The 18,879-nt window shown below is 39.2% G+C and overlaps 1 protein-coding gene and 1 pseudogene across 17 annotated transcripts in view; both read right to left on the bottom strand.

Annotated features, from left to right (window-relative positions):
• The window catches only part of Sec31a (SEC31 homolog A, COPII component), a 77,243-nt gene that overhangs the window by 37,599 nt on the left and 20,765 nt on the right, over positions 1-18,879 (bottom strand). For all 17 annotated transcript variants that reach the window (XM_087206986.1, XM_087206959.1, XM_004847964.4 and 14 more), the window contains exons 9-11: positions 16,205-16,366; positions 15,810-15,962; positions 189-425 (exon numbers count right to left, since the gene is read on the bottom strand). In XM_087206986.1, coding sequence (XP_087063112.1) covers positions 189-425; positions 15,810-15,962; positions 16,205-16,366 — 552 coding nt within the window. The remainder of the gene's footprint in view (positions 1-188; positions 426-15,809; positions 15,963-16,204; positions 16,367-18,879) is intronic.
• On the bottom strand, positions 8,069-13,394 carry LOC147830698 (putative G protein-coupled receptor 160; annotated as a pseudogene).

The raw sequence follows: 18,879 nt of genomic DNA, 5'->3' as shown, positions 1-18,879 counted from the left end.
GTTTGTCAAAATAGAGAAGGAAAAAGCCTTGACATAAATTAAGTTGCATGCTCTTTACAATGTTTCTTAAATTTCATGAATTTCTGGAATCATACTTTTACAATTTAATAGGAAGATAGATTCAGAATATAACAGGTACAGTTACATTTACAGATAATAAAATGAAATGACTTTAAATGCCAACTTACCTTCAGAAAGGACCACACATTTTTCTCAAACTCCGTCTGAGAAGCATCTATCTTTTTCTGGCAGTAAATGATGAACCCTTGTGACTGTATAACCTGCTGCAGCTGGTCTGAGCGACTCAGGAACTCCTTTTCCGTCACCACCTGGCTAATGAACACATGCTGCTGCTCCTGCTGCTGCTCAGCTCCCTGGGGAGACTGTACTTTGACACCCTCAAAGGTAACCAGCTTGCCCCCAAACTACAAAAGAACAAATGAGATCATTTTTAATCACACGGATATATGGCTAGAAAACATGATTATAACCTCACGGAGGAACAGAAGTGTGGTCCAAACACTAATGTGTTTAATGTGGATGAAATTAGCTGATTCAGGGATAGGGATTTAGCTTAGTGGTGCTGAGCCTGCCTCTCTCAAGCGCAAGGTCCTGAGTTCAATCCCCAGTACCGCAAAAAAAAAGAAAAAAAGAAATTAGCTGATTCACTCTCAAGTGTTCCACAGTCTGACTCCAGTCTTCAGTTACTATCATGCACCTCTGCAACCCAACTTCTAGATGTAATGTAATTTACTGTACACCTTGTATGTAGGAAGTAGAAAATAAACATCAATGTATTCATATAAAATAAATATAGAGAAAGGAAACACAGAAGCAGTTTGGTTTTCTTGCTGTGTAATGCTTAGTACAAGGACTACAGAGGTATCTCTTGCTCTCATGCTCTTTCTCTCTCTGTGTGTACATGGATAGAAGGCAGGCACCTACACATGCTATGATCTTATTAAATTAAATTTATGTTAGGTGTATATTACAGATAAAGTAAATGTTTTCTCTTTGCACATTAAATTGCTGAGTCTTCAGAATTAGTACTGTACTTGAAGTCCAAGGAAAGAACATTCTACTAGCTGGGCCAGGTGGCACACACCTATAAACCCAGGTACTTGGCAGACTGAGGAAGGATGATCTCAAGTCCGAGGCCAGCACGGTCAAATTAGCAAGGAACGTCAAAAAGTAAAACTAAAAAAAAAAGCTGGGGGTGTAGTTTAGTGCAAGGTCCTGGGTTCAATCCCCAGAACTGCCAAAAAAAGAAAAAAGAAATTAAAAAGTTTATGGAGGCCCCTTCAAAACTTACATGTTGGGGAACGGCATAGCAATGTTGCGAGTCGCGTGGAACTTGCCAAATCAGCCCGCTGCAGATAGGCAGGTCTGCGGACGCCTTAGCAACATCGCTAGTCGCCCGGAATGCGCCGAGCAGCAATCCACTGGACAACCCCCCCAGCGCCGCCCCCGCCCCCCCCCCCCGCTCTGTACAGCCACCTGGTTCCACACTACAAAGACACAGAGGACACCGGACGACCAGACTACGGTACTGGTTAAGTTAGAGTCATCTTCACCTCCCATCAGGACTGGGACTATCTTCAAGGTAAGGGCAGCTGGAACCTGCAATACTACTCTGCAGAGTTCAACCCTACAGGAAGCTTAACTTGGGACTTGCAGACAGAAATCTGCCTGAATCTCATGGGTCTGAGACTAGCTTGCTGAGACTCACTGACTTATATCTGCACAATGCAACCCACGTTGTCTATTTTGACAGCAGAGACATACCCTGGAAGAGGCCCTGCATCTACACGGTTATTTTTTATTCCCAAAATTAGTTTTATTATTGTGTTTTTTTTCTCTTTTGCTCCTCTTATCTTTAATTATTTCCCTACTCTTTGCAAATATTTTCTCTCTTTTTTTCCGTTTCTTCTTTTTTCTTTTTCCTTTCGCTCTTACACTCACTCTCTTGCTCTCCCGCATTGTTCATCTTCCCTATTTGTCCCTGTTTTGGTCCTCAGTCAGAGTTCTTCTTTATTTTCCTGGTATTCTCTTTTTCCTTCTCACCTGTGTCTTCTCACCACACTGCTAACCTTCCCCTATACTTCTTCCCATCTATCCCTCCCTCCCCAACCCCTTCTAACTCCCCATCCCAAAGGATAAAGTTGTTATATTGAAGAGTTTATTCACTATATGTTGGGTTGGTCCTCGATCTTGATTTAAGTCACACAGGTAAAGGTGATAGATTAATAACTACCACAAAATGTCATTTTCAAAGATGTACTTAATGCAATGGTGTTGCTGATTGTATCACTTGGGGGAAGGTGTGGGTATTGATCTAGTCAATGAACCTTCCTAGTATAAGGAAAATGAGATAGCCTTAGAGTCATTAGAGACTCAAAACTTAAAGACCAACTGTATCTGGAAGACACCTCTGAGAAGCAATCATTCCATGAGGGCTCTAATTACAAGCAACAAAGATAGATACCAGCAATAAGCAATTTCAAACTATCAACCCAGGAGTTAAACCAAGGACAGTACCAAAAACAAAAATGAGAAGACATTTAAGCAAGACACAAACTGAGACTTCCAACCCACCAAGGGTAAATCCTGGGGGAAATGAGATGGAAAAGTCCCATAACCAACAACCTGGATACCCAGAACTGACAGCACAGGAAGTAACAAAACAGATGAATGAGGCTCTAGAAAAATTCAAAGCAGAAATAATCTCCCAGATATCCACAGAGATGGTGAGCAGAGTGAAAGACATGATTAGAGGCTCTAGAACAGAAACAGATAAAAAAAATAGCTGAGCTCAGAAACATGCTGGAAGCCATGAATACACAGCATAAGAAAGAAATGGAAACCAAGATTGCCCAACATAAGAAAGAAATGGAATCCATGAAACAGATTCAAACAGATATTCAGGAGATCAAAAACTCCATTGAAAGTATCCACAGCAGATTAAGGGAATCTCAAGATAGAATATCAGATATAGAAGACAGCATCGCGGTTAGAGACCATGAAAATAGAGATTTCTTAAAAACACTAAGGGACCATGAAAAATCAATCCAACTGCTAGACGATGCAAAGAAGAATAACATAAAACTGATAGGAGTCCATGAAAGAACAGGAGAAAGCAAAATTGACATAAAAAAACTGTTCACAGAAGTAATAGTGGAAAACTTCCCAGGCAGAGGTAGAGAATTGGACATACAGGTAAGTGAGGCACATAGAACTCCAACTAGCCATGATCAAAAAAAATCTACATCTAGACATATAGTAGTCAAGATCCCAGAAACCCAACAGAAAAACAAAATCCTACAAGCAGTTAGAGAAAAGAAACAAATCACCTACAAAGGAAAGCCCATCAGAATCACAGCAGACTTCTCAACACAAACCCTCAAATCAAGGAGAGCCTGGAGTCAAGTATTTCAAGCCCTAAAAGAAAATAACTTCCAACCTAGACTGTTGTAGCCTGAAAAATTTTCTTTCAAAATCGATGGGGAAATTAGATACTTTCACAAGAAAGAACATCTGAGAAATTTCATGAACACCAAACCAGCACTAGAAGCAATTCTAAACAATATCCTAGAAAAAAGCAAGGAAGGCCACAACTCCATGAGGCCCAACAGAGGGAAGCCACCAGGCAAGGTAAGACACTAAAGGGAAAGGGGGAAAACATAAGAAATAAAAGAGCCAACCAAAATAAAACATCATGACAAGGATAAATCAGTATCTATCAATTATAACAATACCTCAATGTTAATGGCCTCAATTCACCAATCCAAAGAAATAGACTGGCAGAATGGATTAAAAAGGAAAATGCAACAATATGCTGTATACAAGAAACACACCTAACTCAAAAGAGAAACTCACAGACTGAAAGTAAACAGATGAAAAACAGTTCTCCACGCCACAGGAACCCAGAAGAAAGCAGGGGTAGCAATCTTCTTTGCAGACAAAGTAGATTTCAAACCAAAACTAATGAAGAGGGACAAGGATGGTCACTGCATCCTTGTGAAGGGAACAGTTCAAGGGGGAAGAGATAACAATCCTAAATATATATGCACCAAATACAAATGCCCCCAACTACACAAAACAAATATTAATAGACATGAAAAACCAAATAAACACTAACACAATTGTAGTGGGGGACCTTAATACCCCACTATCACAAATAGACAGATGATCTAGACAAAAAGTTAACAAGGATATTCTAGAACTGAACCAAGCTATTGAACAAATGGACTTAATAGATGTTTACAGAGTGTTCCACCCCACAAAATCAGAATACACATTCTTTTTGGCTGCACATGGGTCATTCTCCAGAATAGACCACATGCTAGCTCACAGGACATATCTAAGTAAATGTAAAAGAAATGAAGTTACCCCCTGTATATTATCAGACCATAGTGCAATAAAACTGGAGATCAATAACATAAGAAAACTGCAAACCCATAACAAATACATGGAAACTGAACAACAAGCTCTTGAACAACCAATGGGTCACAGAAGTAATTAAAGAAGAAATTAAACAATTTCTACAAGTAAATGAAAATGCCAGTACAACATACAGGAATCTATGGGACACAATGAATGCAGTCATATGTGGGAAATTCATAGCAGTGAATGCCCATATTAGGAAAACAGAGAAAACTCAGATAAATAAGCTAATGCAGAACCTCAAGCTCCTAGAAAAAGATGAGCATAACGAATCCAAAGCTCGTACGAGAGAGAAAATTATAAAGATTAGGGCAGAAATCAATGCAATGGGGACTAAGAGAAGAATACAAAAAAATCAATGAATCAAAGAGTTGGTTTTTTGAAAGAATAAATAAAATCGAGGATACAAGAAAATGGAAAGACATCCCTTGCGCCTGGGTAGGAAGAACCAATATAGTGAAAATGGCCATACTTTTAAAATTTCTATATAGATTCAATGCAATGCCAATTGAAATTCCAACAATATACTTCATAGAACTAGAGAAAACAATCCAAAAATTCATTTGGAACCATAAGAGACCTAGAATAGCAAAAGCAATTCTAGGCAACAGAGACATGGCTGGGGATATCACAGTCCCCAACTTGGAACTATACTACAAAGCTACTGTGATAAAATCAGCATGGTACTGGCAAAGGAACAGACCTGAGGAATAGTGGAATAGATTAGAAGATGCAGAAACAACTCCAGACATACTCAGCCATCTCATCTTTGACAAAGGAGCCAACCACCACCATTGGAGAAAAGATAGTCTCTTTAATAAATGGTGTTGGAAAAACTGGATTTCAACTTGCCAAAGACTGAAACAAGACCCATACCTATCACCATGCACTAAACTAAAATTGAAGTGGGTTAAAGATATAAATATTAAGTCAGAAACACTAAACTTGCTGGAAGATAAGTTAGGTAGAACTCTTGAAGACACCGGCATAGGAAAAGACTTCATGAACCTCAGCAGCACAGGAACTAGCAGAAAGAATCAACAACTGGGATCTCATCTTATTAAAAAGCTTCTGCACTGCAAAAGAAACCACAAACAGAGCTAACAGACAACCTACAATATGGGAACAAAATTTTAGTAGCTGTACCTCAAAGGACTACTATCTAGAATATATAAAGAACTGAAAAAAATCAGAACCCCCAAATTCAAAGACCCAATTCAAAAATGGGCATCTGAAATGAACAGACATTTCTGAGCCAAGGAAGTAAAAGCAGCAAAAAAATATATGAAAAAATATTCAACATCACTCATCATTCGCGAGATGCAGATGAAAACAACATAGAGATTCCACCTTACCCAGAAAGAATGGCTGCTATCAAGAAATCAACAAATAACAAATGCTGGCGGGGGGCGTGGAGAGAAAGGAACCCTTCTCCATTGCTGGTGAGAGTGCAGACTGGTGCAACCACTGTGGAAGTCAGTATGGCGATACCTCAAAGAACTAGGACTAGAGGTCCCATTTGACCCAGCTATCCCCCTGCTGGGAATGTTCCCCAAAGAATTAAAAGAATCATACCACAGTGACATATGTGCACTCATGTTCATAGAGGCACAGTTTGTAACAGTTAAAGCTTGGAAGCGGCTCAAGTGACCATCAACTGGAAAGTGGATAAAGAAAATGTGGTTTTTTAATAAAATGGAGTACTACTCAGCCATAAAGAATGAAAAACTAGTCATTTAGAGCTAAATGGATACATATCGAGGCCATACTCTTAAGTGAAATAAATAGGACACACATGGGTAAATACCGAATAGTTTCACTAGTGTGAGAAACTGACAGTGTACACAAGGGTTAAAATGATTAAAATGAATAATTGATAATTTGAAATAGGAAAAGAGGTCCAAAGACGAAGGAGTGAAGGGAGGGGAAGGGGAAAGGAAAAGGGGGAAAGGAAAAACTATGAGAAAAGAAAAAAAAAAAAAAAGGAAATGAAATCTATGTAAATAGGGAATGGCGGAGGGGGTGATGGGTGCACAGGTAATAGGAAAAAAAAAATAAGAACCAAGATATATCAGGTACAGGTACAAGCACCCAATGATAAATGTAAATGAATTGTACACCTAAAATGTACCAATAAAAGAACAACAACAACAAAAAAACTTACATGTTGGAACTTAAATCCCAATGATAGCATTAAAAGTGGGGCTCATTTTTTCTTCCAGCCCTAGGGATTCAAACCAGGATCGTTGCACTGAGTGACAGCCCACTTTTGTTTTAAAATTTTGAGACAGAGTCTGTGATGGTTGATTGACTGTGTCAACTTAAGTAAGGGAAGCTCAACTAAAATGGCTCAGCAATTTGACACCCTTGGGTGTGGAAGACCACACCAGGGCAGCTTGTCACTGGGATGGTATAAAGGGGAAATGAAAAAGGATGGATCTGCTTCTGTTTCTTCAGAGCTGCTCCAGTCCTCGCCTTCACCTTGGACGTCATCCCCTGGCTTCTGGCGCAGACGCTTCAGTTTTATCCCAGACCCTCAGCCCCTAGCCTCCAGATAAGGACTCCTACAGGACACTGCAACGAGCTCCAGACCTCTGACTGGATCCTTCAGTCTCTAGTGTGCAGACAGACCCTCTGCACTCTTCCTCATCAGACTCCGACTCTGTGGATGGCCACTGTAAGCCAATCTTGTAAATTCTCATATATTTGTATATCTTGTGTTATATGTTTCTCTAGTAAACACTGACTGATACAGAGTTTCACTAAGCAGCTAAGTTGCGGCTGAGCTTGAACTTTTGATCTTCTTGCCTCAGTCTTCCAGGATGCTGGGACTATAGCAGTGTATGGCCACAGTGGGCTTACAAGATGATTAAATCAAGAGGGCAGAGCCCTGGTGAATGGAGCTAACAATACCCTAAAAGGGCGGGTGGAAATCAGGTAGTTCTTTTGCCCCTCTGGCACATGAAAACACTACCTCTGTTCTCTCCGGAGGACACAGAAACAAGACACCTTCTTGGAGGCAGAGTCCAGGCCTTATATCACTGAGCCTGTTGGGGCCTTGATCACAGACCTCCAGGCTCCAGCAATGTAGCAAATAAATTCCAATTGTTTAAAAATTATCCAGTGAGTAGTGTTTTGTTTCAGTAGCAGGAAAAGGATTAAAAGAGAAGGAAACTATCTCAACATAGTAGAGGTCAAATACTAAAATCTCACAGCTAATATCATATTCAAGTGTGAAAAGTTAAAAGCTGCTCCTTGAATATTAGAAACAAAGGAAAAGTGCCACTCTCATCACTTCTCAACCTAGTATAGGAAGTCCTAAACAGAGTAAAGATGAGATATAAAGGAAACAAAAGGCATCCAAATTAGGAAGAAGTAAAATCATTTCTGTTCACAGATTTTTTTTATTTTTTTATTTTAAAGTTGGTGAAATCTCACATTTATATAACATTTTGCATCCAGTTTTCTGGGGCAACAAAAACATCAGTATGGAAAATGTTAACTTATTTCACTTTTGTATTAATACAAATTTATTTATATGGTAGTCCTGAATAGGCAAAAGAACTTCTTGGCATTATTTTGTTTTTCAAAGAAAACATTTAATAAACTATATCATAACCCCAAAAGTATGCTGGAAAAGTATAAGGTTAGAGGGGGAAAAGAGCTTCAGTTTAGCCCACTTTTCGCTATGTCCTGAGTCATCATTCTTTCCTGTTTCTAAGATTATGATTTTTATTGTAACTGGTTTAGTTTTAAGGTGGCAACATATCAACAAATTATTCAATTTGTCCAAATTACAATTTGCATTGTGAGTGGAATGGAGCAGCATTTCCAGTTGACAAATGGATCTATGGGTAATGAGGTATCTGTTAAATAAAGCTTGTGACAATTATACCAACAAATGTTGCCAATGAGAAAACTATTGACAAAGTACAACCAGGGAAATGTTCGACTCAATATATGTAGGAATCTGTACTTTAAGTAAAAGAATGAATACCTGAAACAGTACAAATGGCAACCAGGTACCAAGAAAACAGACAATGAGCTTGGGCAAGAGTATTCTTTTAGAGTTTACAATGTAACTAGGGAGGGATGAAGAAGGAAAATATAAGATAGGGTCATTTACATAGGAAGTTATTCGAATAGCCTGTACCAAGGTAATAACTTCTGACCAAGAGGTTATAAATGCCATAAATAAAATTATCATCATGGAAAGTGACAGGCAGTAAACTCTGAATGCTGACACAGGCAGGACATTGGTAAGAATAAATATTCTGTGCCTTCAGGCTTTGGTAGATACCTGGTTCTCCCAAAACATCAGCAAGGACTGAAATCCAAATCAAAATTACTGCAAAGAAATAAAACAACTTCTGACATTTAGATGATAGTTTGGTGAGTTTAGAGAAATTCAGGCAATAATCTATACAAGATATTAAGAAGACTGGATAATGCAAAAAGCTATAAGTAAAGGAAATAATTTGAGCAAAGGGGCAGATATGGTATTTAGTAAATCTAATACCTAAAAGTACAAAATACCTGAAATAGGATATAATGGAAATATTTACCAAAAATTTAAAAATCGACAAATACTAATGAAACACAAAAACATGCCATAATTTTTTTTTTTTTTTTTTTTTTGTACCGGGGATCGAACTTGGGTCCTTGTGCTTAGGGGCCTGGTGACAGAACCACTGAGCTAAAGCCCCGGCCCCATTCCATAAAATTTTGATAGCTGTTTTTTCTTCTCATTCCTAGTGTGAGAATATTTAGTAATATTTTCCCAAGTACGATCAAGAACAACAGAAAAATAGCATCTAGAGACTGATTTGTTTGATGTAACTGGTTCTGAAAAGAGCAGCTGTCTGAAGAAAAAGATGTCATATTTTTAAATTTCAAGAAGACCTGCTGAAAAATACATGATAAAACACTGCTTCACTTTATTTTCCATTCACATACCGTAGTTTAACTTGACCTTATCTGAAAAAGTTCCATCACAGGTTCGTGGTACTAGGACACAGAAGCACAGCTGCCAATCTGAACACTGCCAAGTGGTGTTGCTCAGAGGAGGCCTATATGAGTTTCTGCAGTCTGTCTTCCTAACTAATGATCCTCCCATTTTATTTTGATTTTGCTGCCTTCAATTATGTCACTGTGGGTTCCTTGCATTTCATTTTGTTATGGCAAATTGCTATGTAAGCTATCCTTTGCTGGTGTGGGTTATCTCTGGAAGTTGAGTTGCTGGCATGCTCCTCACGGGGCTCCGGGCGGCACCTTCCTCCGGAGTCTGCCAGCAGAAATCACTGGCCTGAGCTCGCGCCCCTCGTCCCGTGCAGCCACCCTACACGGCCTGCCGCAAGGTCACTGCTTTCTGTTCACAGATTATATGTATACACACACACACACAAGTGTGTATATAAATAGCCTAAAGATACCACAGAGAACTCTTAGAAACAATAAGGGAACTCAGCAAAGTTCCAGAGACAAAATCAATACACAACAATCAGCTGTTTCTACAGAACAACAATGAATAATGTGAAAAGGAAATGGAGAAAACTATCCAATTTATAATAAATAGAATCAAAAGAAAATATTTAGAAATCAATGTAACAAAGGAGAGAAAAAGACCTGTACATGAAAATTTCAAAACATTGCAAAAAAAATTTAAAAGGACACAAAGAAATAGAAAGATGCCCTGTGTTCATGGACTAGAAGGGTTAATACTGTTAAAATGTTCATACCATCTAAAACAATCTATAGATTCAATGCAATCCCCTCCAAAATCTCAATGGTTGTGGCAATAGTGAGTGGCATCTACTTAGTCCCAGCCATTCAGGGGGCTGAGGTAGAAGGATCACTTGAGTCCAGGAGTTTGAGGTCAGCCTGAGCCACAAGGCAAGAGTGTTGCTCAAAAATAAATAATTCTATCATTCACATGGAGTCTTTTTTTTTTTTTCCAGACAGAGTCTTGCTGTGTAGTTTAAGCTGGCCTTGAACTCACTATGTAGCCCAGGCTGGCCCCAAACTCGAAATGATCCTCCTGCCTCAGCCTCTGGAGTGCTGGGATCACAGGTGTGTGCCACCACGCCCAGCTCAACATGGAATCTTTATTTTTTTAAATTTTATTTTATTGGTACATTTTAGGTATACAATATTGAAATGGAATCTTAAAGGATGCTGAATACTCAAAACAACCTAGAGAAAGAAAGACAAAGCTGGAGGCCTCATTCTTCCTCATTTCACAATCTATGACAAAGCGAAAGTAACCAAAACTACACGGTACTGACATAAAGACCCAGAGAAGTGAATAGAGAACACTGAAATAAATCCATGCATCTGCTCAAATGATCTTCAACAGGGTACTGATATCACACAATGGGGAAGACACATTTCTTCAATAAATGTCCAGTTTATGAAAACTGAGCTAAGAACAAAGCTTGCTTAGAGCATATACAAAAATCAGGAAGACATTTATCTAAGTCCGAGATCTACAGAACTACTAGAAGAAAACATAAAAAGGCTTCATGACACTGGATTTTCAATTTTAGATATAACACCAAAAACACAGTCAGCAAAAGGAAAAAAGTGTTCCACCGCTCCTCGCCCAGAGGAAGGGGCTTCCAGGCCACCGTTCCACTGCTCCCTGCCCAGAGGAAGGGAGTTCTGGGTTGCCATTCCACTGCTGCCAGCCCAGATGTAGGGGCTTCTGGGCTGCTGTTCCACCGCTCCCAGCACAGAGCAGGTGAGCCATGTGGCACCAATAGCACCACCACCGGACCACCACCACCTCACCCCCCAGCCCACCCCACCCCCATCAAAATGAGAAGACACATAAACAAGTCTCAAAACAAAACTTCCAGATCACCTACAGCAACCCCAAAGGGAAAGGAGATGGAACACTCTGATACTCAACCACATGGACTCCCTGAACTGGCAACAAAAGAGGATCAGGAAAAAATGAAATTAGAAATAATTTCTCAAATAAAAGCAGAGATTGTGTTTGTGGTGCAAGACATGATCAATAAATCTAGAGAGGAGCTGAGGAACATGATGGAATCCCAACATAGGAAACAAATGGAATCCGTAAAACAGATGCAAACAGATTTCCAGGAGATCAAAAACTCCACTGAAAGTCTACACAGCAGAATGAGCCAATGCGAGGACAGAATTTCAGATATACAAGATAAGATTGCAATTAGTGACCAGGAAAAGAAAAATTGCTTCAAAATTGTAAGGGAACACAAGAAATCAATCCAGCAGCTGCTAGACAATGCAAAGAAGAATAACATAAGACAGATTGGATTCAACGAAGAAACAGGAAAGAGTGCAGATGACATAAAAAAAAACTGTTCACAGAAGTGATGGCAGAAAACTTCCCAAGGAGGGGAAAAGAACTTGACATACAGATAAGTGAGGCATATAGGACTCCAGCTTGCCCATGTTCATAGCAGCACAATTTGTAATAGCTAAAACTTGGAAACAGCCCAAATGTCCATCAGCTGGAGACTGGATAAAGAAAATGTGTTATTTTAGTAAAATGAAGTACTACTCATCCATAAAAAATGAGAAATTATAGACATTTACAGCTAAATGGATGCACATTGAGGTGATACTCTTAAGCGAAATAAATAGGACACACATGTATACCGAATAGTTTCTCTCGTGTGAGAAACTGAAAGTGTAAATAAGGACTAAAAGGTATAATAGATAATGTGAAATAGGAAGAAAGGGGGCGAAGGGGAAGTGGGAGGGGTAGGGGAAAGGAAAGGGAATGGAATACGAGAAAATGGAAAAAAGGAAACAGTCTTTGCAAATAGGGAGGGATGGAGGGGTTGAAGGGAGGGCAGGGGAAGGGTGAAAAATAAGAACCGAGAGATTATCTAAAGGTGCAAATTTCCAATGATGAATGTCATTATACTGTATACCTAAAATGTACCAATGATTAAAATGAGTAATTGATAATGTGAAATAGGAAGAAAAGGTCCAAAGGCGTAGGGGAAGTGGGAAGGGCAGGGGAAAGGAAAGTAGGGAAAGGAAAAATTATGAGAAATGGAAAAATGGAAATAAAGTCTTTGAAAACAGGGAAGGATGGAGGGGTGAAGGGAGTGTAGGTAATGGGGAAAAAATAAGAACCAAGATACATCATGTAAAGATACAAGTTCCCAATGAGAAATGTAAATGTATTGTGTACCTAAAATGCACCAATAAAAGAATTTTTCAAAAAAGGAAAAATAAACAAATAGAGCTTTTGCATTGTGTTGCTGTAATAGGACTTTGTTTGGCTCATGGTTCTGGAGGGGGAAAGCCCAATATGGAGGTGCCAGTGTGTGGTGAGGGCAGGTGTTGCATTGCTGTAGGGCAGAAGGAAGAAGGGCACAAGAGGGCAAGAGAATGAAAAGAGGGCCAAACCTGTTTTTAGAACAAATCCATTCTAATTGTAACTAAGCAATTCTGCAACTTTAATGACCACATTAATCTAAGCATAAGGACAGAGCTCTCATGAACTAATCATGTTATTAGGTCCAATCCTCCAACACTGTTGCATTAGATATAAACACATACACTGTGAGGTGTACGTATGAACCACAGCTGAAACAATTAACAGAGCGAATGATAGCTACAGAATGGGAGAAAATACCTTATACCATACATCTGGTACCAAAATCAACAACAGCAAAAATAAACTGACTAAAAAATGGGTGAAATGTTTCAATAGACAGTTTTCCAAAAGAAGGTATATAAATGGCCTAAAAGTAGATAAAAAAAATGCTCAAAATCACTAATCATCAGAGAAATGTAAATCAAAATCATGAGTCACTCATTGACACACATTAGGATGGCCACAATCAAAAAAGTAAAAAAAAAAAAAAATGAAAATAGTACACATGGGAGAGGATGTAGAGAAATGGGAAACTTAGAACTCTCTTGGTGAGATTGTAAAACGGTACAGCCATTATGGAAAACAGTGTCAAGGTTCCTCAAAAACTTAAAATTTGAACTACCACAAGATCCAACAATCCAGTTTGTGGTATATTTCCAAAAGAGTTAAAAACAGAATCTTGGGCCGGGGATTCAGCTCAGTGGTTCCGCCGCCTGCCTCGCAAGCACAATGACCCAAGTTCGATCCCCGGTACCAAAAAAAAAAACAAAACAGAATCTTAAAGAGATATTTCCAAGTTAACTGAAGAATTATTCACAATAGCCAAGAGGCTGGAAGCAACCTAAATGTCCATCAACAGCTGAACTGATAAAGAAAATACTGCATATAAATTCAATGGAATAAGCCTTTAAAAATAAGGAAATCCTGCCACATGCTACAACAGGGATGAACTGTGAGCAAATTTTGCTATATGAAATAAGCCAATCACAAAAAAAACAAACAGTAGATGAATCCACTTACACAAGTTATCTAAAATAGTGAAACTAGAAAACAGTAAGTAGGATGTGGTTACCACGGAATAGGGAAGCTGAAGCGAGAAGGATGGACAACTGTCCAATGGATAGTTTCAGGATCCAATGCAAAAAGACAGGGTCTCACTACTTTACTACATTGCTCAGGCTAGGCTTGACCTTTCCATCCTCCTGGCTCAGCCTCCCAGAGTACTAGGATTATAGGTGTAAGCCACCAAGACCAGCTCCCGAGTTTGTTTTGCAAGAAGAAAAAGTTCTAGAGATCTGTTGCACAACAATGTGAGCTAATACTACTATATTGTACACTGAAAAATGGTTAGGATGTCAAATTTTATGTTATATGCTCCTTACAATTAAAAAAACTTGCTGGGTGTGGTGGTACACACCTGTAATCCCAGCAGGGAGGCTGAGGCAGAAGGATCACAGCCAGTTGAGGCCAACCTGGGCTACACAGTGTGTTGTTAAAGGCCAGCCTAAATTGCCTAGGGAGACCCTGCTTCAAAAAAAGGCTGGGGAAAAAAAAATAAAGCTGGGCCAGGGAATTTATGTCAGCCAAGTGAGAGATCCTGAGTTTCGATCCCCCATACCAAAAAAAAGGCTGGTGATTGAAAAAAAACTAGAAGAGATAGCACACATAAACCCTCTCAATCCCTGCCCATTCTCAAGAAAAAGAAGACAGATTTTTTTTTTAAAAAAGGGGGAGGGAAGGAAACAGGGTGCTGATGATCACACAACAATATGAACGTACTTAATACTACGGATCTGTCTGTCTGTTTTTTCTATCTATCTACGAATAAGACAGTGTCTTACTATGTTGCCCAGGCTGGCCCTTGCCAGAGCCCATAATATTATGCCTAAAACATGCTGTGAGCAGTGCAGGCTGCAAAGAGTTAAATCCCTCAATTGGCTTAACTTTAAGAAGGGAGTCTGACTGAAGCTATGTGATTCACAGACGTTATCTCATGAGAAATGCCATAGTGCGCAGATTAACATGACCTCCCTGCTAATGGTCATAGCCGAGGCCAGAGTACTGGCCTATGAAGCTGGGGGACTAATACGAGATAACATCTGTAGCTGAGGTGGAGTAATCCCACCCAAATTCCATTCCCACAATTAGTGACTTCATAGCTTGAAGGACAATGCTCTCATTACAACCATATATTTTGTCTATCTTGCTCCTAATTTGAAAATGCCTTGGGGCCAGGGATTTAGCTCAGTGGTTCTGCCGCCTGCGGCCACCTGCCCCACAAGCACAAGGACTGGAGTTCAATCCCTAGTACCAAAAAAAAAAAAAAGCCCTGATTTCTCTTTAAAGCCTTGCCTGTGTTAGTTTCCATGGTAATTTCACACAATGCATATCTATACATGCACCTTTACCCTGACTGATGAATAATAAAATTGGGTGGAAGAGTTGGACCAGTGCCTTTTGCCAAAGGAGCATTGGCCGTCCCAGCTCACACTTTCTCTTTAACTGTGTTAAGCTTTTCTTCAACCCTGCGTCGTGCATTGGGCAGGTGGGGACTAGAAACTTACTGTAGTAGTCTCTGGCAAGCCCTAAACATACAGTCCTCCTGCCTCAGCCTCCTGAGTGGATGGAATTATAGGCATATGGCATCATGTTTGGCTTTGAACTATGTATTTTAAAAGTGGCACAGATGATAAATTTTATGTATATTCTACCACAATGCTTTTTATTCTTTTTTTTTTTTTTGGTACCAGGGATCGAACTCAGGTCCTTTTGCTTGCAAGGCAGGCGCCAGAACCACTGAGCTAAATCCCCGGCCCAACCACAGTGTTTTTTTAAAAGGCCCCACTTTTTCTAAGAAACCATTCTGAATAATGAACAGCCAACAAATACATCTCAGACCCTACTTTTTACCATCTGAATGATCCTACAATGACATTTTACTGTGAAAAGTCCTTTGTCACTATAAACCATGAAAACAAAATCCACTTACTGAGAAGGAAGCACCAACAGGTCTCCGGATCCACTTAGGGGGCTTCTTCAGGGGTAGCACTATGCTATGCTGCCCAGTCTGCTGTGGAATCTGTAATGGAGGAAGGGGCTGCCCTGTGCCAAAGGGATCCAGATTGCCAAATGATGACGAAAGCTTGAAAATTGAACAAAAAAAAGAAAAAAAAAAAATATATATATATACACATATATATACAAATTGGTAACTTACATAAACTACACTGCAGTTTTTCAGGTCATGTGCTAAAATATTTTATCACAATTATGTGAAAAATCAGCATTAAATCACCATTACTGGTCAGTGAAAGTTATTTGCAAAGTAATTATCCAATATGATTTTTGGGGTATATAATCAAACAATAAATCACTTCCTATTACCTTGTCAACCTGTTTCTGCCTTAAGCCATCTGTGCTCCCTCCCATGACAGAATAAACACTGATCCGTCCATCGAAGGAAGCGGCTGATAAGACGGCAGGATTTCGGGGGCACCACTGAATATCAAAGCACCACTGTGTGTTGGTGGGAAGTTCATATAACACCTAGGCCAAAGAAAAATAAATGAAGAAATTAATAAACACAGTAATCAAAAAAAGTGAGAAAAAGGTATAACCACTTTATAAACAAAATACCTGAATTAATTCAGTCAATAAGCACAGTTAAACATTTTATTTTATAAAATATCTTTAGCCAAGTAAATCAATAGTAAGATTTCATTCAAGTACAAAGAATGATCCACTGTGATAGCCTACTAGGCTAAACAGAAATGCTACTTAATATTTCAACTAGATCTAAACCACCCTATCTTTAAAAGTGAGGATTTCTGTTTTTCTTCAAATTATAGCAGACAGGTTTGAAAGGCAACAACATTCTACTGAATTCTAAAAGACCAACGGTGTCCTTTAACTGTTTTTGCCTAATAAGATTCAAACAACCATATTTAGGTTATTTGAGGACCAAATTTTGAAATCAATCTTGAGAGAAAAATCCCCTAAGAAACCAGGTTTTTATCCATAAGAGGAAACACATACATGCCATTCCTCCTGCTACAGAATCCTAACAGAATTAGTTGGTAAGAGTTCTGTTTAGAAGGAAAAGGACATAGCAAAACTACAGAAAATAGATGATGTGCAATCTTTTTCTTTTTTCTTCAGTTTTAACCCTGTTTCCTACCTGTAAGGAGATGCCACGTTATTCACTGAAAGAAGACAGGGCAAATATATTTCTTAATAAGAGCAGTTTGCTAAAATCCTATTAAAACATACAGGTCAAGGGGAAGTAACAGTCAGAGGATCATGGCAGAAAAAACTGAGATTTGGCCCTGGGAGAGCCCTGGGGAAGATGCACTGGGGAAAACTCCATATTCTGAAAAGAATATTCCTTCACTCTCTCATCCGGTTAATCCCACTGGAAACTACCAAAATCCCTGGAATAAGTTTCAAGTTCAATAGTCACACTTGCTGATGGAAAATCTTTACAATGTTAGCCTGGCATGGTGGTGCATGCCTGTAGTCCCAGCACTCGGGAGTCTGAGGCAGGAGAATTGCTGAGTTCGAGGTCAGCCTGGACTACATAGTTCAAAGCCAGCCTCAAGCACATAGCAAGACCCTGTCTCAAAAATAAAAAAACAATGTTACTACAGTTGTTATGAATTCAGTTAGTGTGGTAGTAACTGCTATTCACAGGAGAATACGTTGTAGGACTTAAGGAATAAATCAAATAACCTCAACTTTGGCTACACGAGACATGTTTTATTTCATAAGAAAATAGAAGTAAAAAAGACTATTCATGCCAGGAGTGGTGGCACATGCCTATAATCCCAGCACTTGTGAGGCTGAGGCAGGACTGCCATGAGTTTGAGGCCAGCCTGCACTACAAAGCACGAACCTTCTAAAAAAAAAAAAAGCCTAGGCTGGGGATTTAGCTCAGTGGTTCTGGCGCCTGCCTCCCAAACGCAAGGTCCCGAGTTCGATCCCCAGTACCAAAAAAAAAAAAAAAGCCTATTCATGTCTTTGATCCTTTTACTGATAAGGCATGTAGCTCGATTAAACTTAAAATTGTATGTTCACAATTTGCCACTAAGAAGCTAATTTTTTTAGTTACACCATGCATTAAAAGTCAATTACTTCTAACCCAAGCACATACAACTAATCATATGTAAAAGTTCATTATAAAAAAGTATATAATTAAGAAGATGAAGGAACATTTTAATTTCATGAATTTTGAACTTACTTGGGCAGGCATATTGTAAAACACACAATTTTTACTGTCTGAAAGTAATAGGAGGTAAAATTCATTGCTGTTTTAATTTTCTTCTATTGTCTCCCCTAACATTAATGCTACTATATTTTTTGAGGGAGAGACAGTACTGGGGACTGGGCCCAGGGTTTTCAGCATGCTAGGCAAGGACTCTGGCAACTGAGCTACATTCTTGCCATTCACTGATTCATTTATTCATTCATTCATTCATTTAGAAACAAGATCTCTCTATGTACTTCAGGCTGGCCTTGAACTCACAGGATTCCTGCCTCAGCATCCCGAGTGCTGGGATTACAGGTGTATGCCATCTGGCTAGCACCAGCCCTTTTTTTTTTTTTCACTTTGAGACAGGGTCTTGCTAAATTACTCAGGGTTGGCCTTGAACTTGCTATCCTTCTGCCTGAGCCACTCAAGTGGTTGGAACTAAGTTTGTGCCACTTTGCCACCTTCTATATTCATATAGCTATCACAACCAGAAACTTTAAACCAGAAATCAAATAATAAAAGTGCTTGTTTTTATTTTAATAATACAGAATAAAATCTATTGAAGACATTTTTTGGCAGTGCCAGGAATCAAACCCGGGAACTTGCACATGCTATGCAAGTGCTCTACTGCTGAGCTATACCCTAGACGCTCTTATTTTTATTGGCATTCCATCAGCATAACCACAGAAGCCCTTGCAGTAATCTACCTTAATATAGGAAAGGTGAATATAAAAGTTGTAATTAAGAATCTATGGCTCAGGGCCGGGGATTTAGCTCAGTGGTTTCGTCGCCTGCCTCACAAGCGTAAGGA

This window comes from Heterocephalus glaber, unplaced genomic scaffold (genome assembly GCF_053883595.1).
Source record: "Heterocephalus glaber isolate CG9 unplaced genomic scaffold, H.glaber_assembly_v1.0 deba00000071, whole genome shotgun sequence".
Classification (NCBI taxonomy): Eukaryota; Metazoa; Chordata; class Mammalia; order Rodentia; family Bathyergidae; genus Heterocephalus; species Heterocephalus glaber.
This window is presented reverse-complemented; position numbering and strand designations above follow the sequence as displayed.